This window comes from Dipodomys merriami, unplaced genomic scaffold (assembly GCF_024711535.1).
Source record: "Dipodomys merriami isolate MVZ:Mamm:240054 unplaced genomic scaffold, mDipMer1.0.p SCAF_44, whole genome shotgun sequence".
NCBI lineage: Eukaryota > Metazoa > Chordata > Mammalia > Rodentia > Heteromyidae > Dipodomys > Dipodomys merriami.
Window position 1 is genome coordinate 3225252 of NW_027206002.1, and position 6085 is coordinate 3231336.

Consider the following 6085-nt stretch of genomic DNA (forward strand, 5'->3'; position numbering starts at 1 on the left):
ACCAGGCCAGGAAAAGAAGACGTGACACTGTCCAAAGAGCATTGCAACTCATTACCTGGTTTATGTAATGGTAATCCCAACACCTTAATAATAACTACATAGATAGATAGATAGATAGATAGATAGATAGATAGATAGATAGATAGATAGATAGATAGACAGACAGACAGACTTAAAAGTGTCTCCAAAGCCTCCTAGCACGCTATCAATGAACAACTCGCCATGTGCGCACCTCTACCTCCCAGTTGGAAACCAGAATCCAGGTGTCTGGCCCTGACTGTCCTTGTCTCCTTCACCCACCCGGGATAGTCCTGCGTGTGCTCTGCCTGGGGGCTGCAGCTGCTTCCTAACCAACTTCCCTGAGCCCCAACGAGGGGCTGAGCGAGTCCAGGCCCTGGGGCCTGTGCGCGGCGTCCCTCCACGGTGGCCGCGGTGGCCCCTGGACGGGGCCGGGGTGCGAGTGTCACGCAGCCCAGGCCCCTAGTTCCCAGGATTGTCACCGCGTCCTTGCGCTTCATCTACCCGGCCGCTGGCCGGACTCCGAACGGACCCTCCCGGCTGGGTTTCCCCACATCCACATCCCGGTCCCAGAATCCCCACCCCACCCCGCGAAGTGAAGCGTGGGGGGGACCAGCACCCCCACAACCCCCCCAAGCCCCACCACTCCGGGTGGAGCGGCGTCGTGCGCGCACAGCCCGCGCGCGGGGTGTGTGTTGGGGGGGGGACGGGACCCCTCGCCACGCGTGTGCACGGACCCGCGGGAGCCCCGCGCGCGCCCCTCACCTCACGCAGCAGGCGCTCCAGGTGCGGCTCGGCCCAGGCGGCCGCGGTGCCCGGCGGCCCCGCGCGCCGCAGCAGCTCGCGCTCCTCCTCCAGCGCCGCCACCCGGCCCTGCAGCGCGGCCGCCTGGACCCCCAGCAGCAGGCAGGCGGCGGCCGAGCCCACCGACAGCAGCAGGCACAGCGCGCTCCCCGCCGCCGCCGCCGCCGGGGCCGGGCGCCCCCCGCCGCCCCCCGCCGGGCCGCCCTTCCGCGCGTCGTCCCGGCCGCCGCCGCCGCCCGTGCGCTCCCCGGGGCTCATGGTCCCCCCTCCGCGTGGGTTCTGGGTCAGCCGGGAAGCGGGGCCTCTGGAGCAGCCAGCCGATCGCCGGCGCACGCCCCCCTCGCCGCCGCCGCCGCCGCCGCCGCTCCCCCACCGCGGCCACCGCGGCCAGTTTCCTCTATGCAAATCTCCCGGCCCCGAAAAGGAGCCCGGACCCACCCAGGGGAGGAGCGGGCCCGGCCGGCCCGCGAGGGGGCGGGGGCCGGCGGGGAACCGGCTCCCCCGCGCCTGCCCGCGCGCTGTCGGGGTTTCCACCCCCCCAACTCCGTACGCACGCACCCTCGGGCCTCGCCACCCCCCCTCCCCACGCCCGAGGTGGGCTGCGCCGTCCCCGCGTGAGCACCCTCCCCACCCCCCTTCCCCGCGTCCCGCCGTCCCGCCAGCCCCGGGCCCGCTGCGCTCCCCAGAGGTCCAGGACGCACCCAGACACCCGCTGCGGCTTCTGCACATCCACCCCTCCTTCCCCCGATCCCCCCACGGCTAGAGCCCCTCTGGCCTTAGAGACACCGCTCACCCCGCGCCACCCCTCCCCAGATCCTTGAGAATTAACCTTTCGGATACTGTTTAATCAAAGTTCAAAACTTAACTTCGGCTGGGAAAACTCCCGGAGCTCCACCCTAGACGGCGGCGTAGCGCCGCCTGGTGGCCCAAGGCCGCCAAGCAGCCACCTGGAGTCCGGGCGGAGAGGGAGCCACACGGAGAATTTCAATTCTCCCGCCCTTTATTCTGTTGTGCCAGGCATGGAGCGCTGGAGACACAAGTTTTCCACCACCACTATCACCACCACCCCGGCCCCTGATCTGGGAAAAGCTTTTAGACAGTAAGACAGAACGATGTGGTAAAGAAAGGCTTAAGTTTTGTCGAACTTGATTCTCTCCTTGGGGGGACAACTAGGTCAGAAATAATGTGTTGCTGTATTAAAGCTGCCACGGTGCTGAAGGCAGGAAAGATCAAAGGAAACTCAGTGCCAGGAGTGATGCAGGGAAGAGAGGCAGGCTGGAAGGCAGGGTTCTGACCAGGAACGTTTCTATCAAAAAATGGACCCCAGGTCTCCTGTTGAAAACAAGCCACCAAGGCTTGATAACTGTCAAGTGGGTAACACCTTGACCATTCTTTTTAAATTAACTTTATATGGTACCAAGGAAGTCGAACCCAGAGCCTCTTGGCCATGCTAAGCAAGCACTCTACCACTAAGTCATATTTCCAAACCGGTTTGAACCACTTCTGTGGCGAGGTTACTTACCTCTTGAACCTATTGAGCCGATCGTCGACTTAATACATTCCACCTGCTCCTGGAATCCAGGTGGGATGGATAGAAATAAGAGAGAAGGGAGCCTCTCATTTCTGCAAGTTAGTAGCTGTGGACTTTGTTACACTGGTGCTAAGTTAGGTGGTTATAGTCTTGGCCCAGAGCTGTATAAAATCTCCTGCTTGCACAACAAGTCATCTGAAAAGTATCTGCTAAACAAACTTGATCCACTTGGAAGAGTCCAGCAGCTTGTTACAAATTAGTACTCATGTCTACCATAAACATAAATTGCTTGTCGCCTGTTCGTAATGTTCAGTGTTCCAGAAGCCTCTCTGTATTGAACAAGCCAAGCTGGCTGACCCCTTCCTGATCCTTGTCTGTTGCTTTACTATCTAGATTAGCTTCCTCTGGGGTCTTTGAACAGCAAGCTCCTAATCTTTCAGGTCAAGGTTTCTTAAGTCTTCCATTTGCACTCTCTCAAAGGCCTCCTGCCCAGACTGTCCCAGCTAGGTGTTTCTGCCTTCAGTTCCCTTCAGAAGGCTTCATCAGGGGCTGGGACATTTATGACTGAAGTTACCTTTTAACTTTATCTCATTTGGGTGAGCCAAACTGTCTTCTTGAAGGAGAGAATAGCATGAGACACAGTTGGTGTTCCGATGTGAAAATGTTTACTACCAACAGCAACTCATCTTAAAAGCAAGCAAGCAAGCAAAGCATGTATGTTGTGTCAGTGGACGTCCCAGAAAAAGAGCACATGAGAAAGGGTGAATGAAGCCAGCCTGAATGTACAGACGTTTTGTAAGACTGGAGGAAGGGAAACCAGCAGGGGTGCTGAAATTGGGGTTAGCCCCATGGAAGCCAAATGAATAGAGAAGAAAACTGCTGGGGAACCTAGTTCTGCTTGCCAGGAGCTGTGAGCTCTCATTCTGGGTACAAGTGCAGATCCATGGCGAGGGGAGGGGAGGGGAGGGAGGGATGTGGAAGATGGACTCTCACCTGCCACGGAGCCAACCCACAAGGCCCAGGGAGACCCAGTGATGGAGCAGTGCAGGGACAGACTGCCTAAAGGGCAGAGAGCAAAAGTGGAGGACAGAGGCAGGTATGGCGGCTCACACCTGTAATCCTAGCTGCACAGGAGACTGAGATCTAAGGATCATGACTCTAAGCCAGCCAGAACAGGTAAGTCTATGAGACTTAACTCTGAAAAAGCTGGGAATACAGCTATAGCTCAAGGGGTAGAAGGCCAGCCTTCAACTAAAAAAGTAAGAGTGAGCTACCGGGTCCTAGTTCAAAAAGACCCAGTACTGGTACACACCCACACACAAAGAAGTGAACAAGCGGGGGGGGGGGGGGGGGGGGGTCTGCAGGTATCATGTCAATGGCAACACAAAGCTTCCCGACTCTAATCTAGCTACTGCTGCCTCTGAAGGCCACCTTTATTGCTGGGCTGGCACTTCTTGGAAACTAGGAAGAGGCAGGGCTTTGAAGCCCTCATGTGGGAAGCTATTCCAGGGATGAGCATGTCTTTCCCATTCACAGCACCTCCATCCTACGCAGATACAGGCCAAGAGTATACAACAAACCCAGCCTGGTCCCTGCTGAGTGCTTAGGGGCATTCCAAAATATCTTACAAAACAGATTATTCTCTAAAGTGATTACAGCGTCACAAAGGAGCACTGATAATGAAAAGGTCTTACCAGGTTCAATGAGCTGGCCAAGAAGCACGTTATCCATTTCACAAGTGTTTCCAGCAAAAATGAAAAAGCTTGGATGAAGCTATCAGGTTTCAAGTAATGAACTTTATAATTGCATGTGTAAATTGTTGCACAGGAAAACCCACCTGTCTTCATTCTAGCCCAGCTCCAGCCCCAGTGGTAGCTCAGTCTGTTCTCAGTTCTTAAATTCAGGTACTAACTGGACAGTGAGACATGTACAAATGGTAGGTACTTGTGACACTGAACACTGAACGTTAGGCAATAAAAAAGGCCACTGATCCTTGGATGATGAAGTGACCTTCAAGAATGGCTCTTCCCCCTCCAGAGACTTCACAGGCCACCATTCAGGAAGGGCCTGGGTAGAGAAACCTACAGCGGAGAGCGGCATGGCCTGAGAAAGAGGCCTGCAAGGCCCTGTGACCCTTCGTCCCAGTCCCGTCCAGCACATGGGGAAGGAGGACAGACGAGAAGGGATCACCCAGCACAGCTGATCCTGAGTGCAAGCAAACCCCATGTTCACAAGGCATGGGGGGTGGGGGGGGGGAGGGTTCCTCCTGACCAGGGTGGAAATACTGGTAATTCAGACACATTTAAATGGTTTGACTGTATTGGAGAAAACAGAAAACAAAAACAAATTTAAAAATCACTGTGGTCTTAACAAAGCTTAAAATATAAAACCTGAAACAAGGCAACTGAACGACCTGAACCATACACGAATACACACTATCCCACACTCAACAAGACAAACAACGAAAGGTGAAATGATCAGGAATGCAAATCAACAACAAAATAGGAGCCACAATGGAACACAGAACCAACCCAGAGGTGGAGTGGTTAACACAGTCAAGAGGACTGCTGTTCCAGGATAACTTAGGTTAAAAAAAAAAAAGTGCAAGACCTATTTGAAAAATAAAGGCAAAAAAAGGGGCTGGAGACTTGGTTCAAGTGGTAGAGAGCTTGCTTAACAAGTGCAAGGCTGAGTTCAAACCCCAGCACCATTAAAAAACAACCATAGGTGCAGGTGGCTCACACATGTAATCCTAGCTACTTAGGAGGCTGAGATCTGAGGATAGTAATTCAAAGCCAGCCTGGGCAGGAACATCCATGAGACTCATCTCCAATATCCACCAGAAAACTGGAAGTGGCCCTGTGGCTCAAGAGGTAGAGCACTCAACTTGAGCTGAGAGCTGAGGTACAGCACCCAGGCCTAGAGTTCCAGCCCAATGACCAACAAAAAACTCCCCACAAAACCAATAATCATAAACAGCAGTAATAAAACTGGTATAGACAAGGGTATAAAGACTATTGTATTCCATATTTCAAAGAAAGACAGTAGTAGAAATGTGGAATGTTTTTTAAAACCTACAAAATTCTAGGTTAAAATTACACTATTTGAGGTGAAAAATACACTGAATGAGAGTCAAAGCTGATCAAATCCTACAAAAGAGTCATCAACCTAAAATACAGCAAAAGAATCAAAATGAAAGGAAAAAAGAGATTATGGTTTGTCTCATGACTAGTTGTTCAATAATACCATATATGATTTCACTAAAAATTAAATACTAAGTGGAAAGTTGCATTTTCCAAAAGGATGTTGAGAGTCAACTTTAGGTTTTGTTTCTGCAGTGCTGAGTTGGAACCCAGTGCCTGGAGCAGCCTAGGCAGGCACTGCACCCCTCAGCCCAAGGTTTAGGTTTTAATAATGCCAAGTCCTTATCAAGTGAAGTGAATTTTACACATCAGTCTATAAGAATTGATGCTTATTATTAAGCAGGTCATGCCTACGTCAGTCCATACTTTTGGGGAGAATAGAGAACACACACTGAGAAAAGAAACCTGCAGAAATTTCTGTGATTAATTGAACATTTTTGCTTATTGGTTTGTTTTCTACCTGTATCTATTTTCCATAAAACAGCAGCATTTCAGTGTTGAGTAAAAAAACAAAAGACTATGATAAGTATTCAGATGCCGGGCAGAAATATTTACCATCTCAGAAAACCACAACCAGCATTCCTACATG

At 52.3% G+C, this 6085-nt stretch overlaps 1 protein-coding gene across 1 annotated transcript in view; it reads right to left on the reverse strand.

Moving 5' to 3' along the window:
- Col23a1 (collagen type XXIII alpha 1 chain) overlaps positions 1–1080 on the reverse strand; it is a 200963-nt gene extending 199883 nt beyond the window's left edge. The window contains exon 1 of the mRNA XM_069993802.1: positions 784–1080. Coding sequence (XP_069849903.1) covers positions 784–1080 — 297 coding nt within the window. The remainder of the gene's footprint in view (positions 1–783) is intronic.
- Between the last annotated feature and the right edge of the window lie 5005 nt (positions 1081–6085).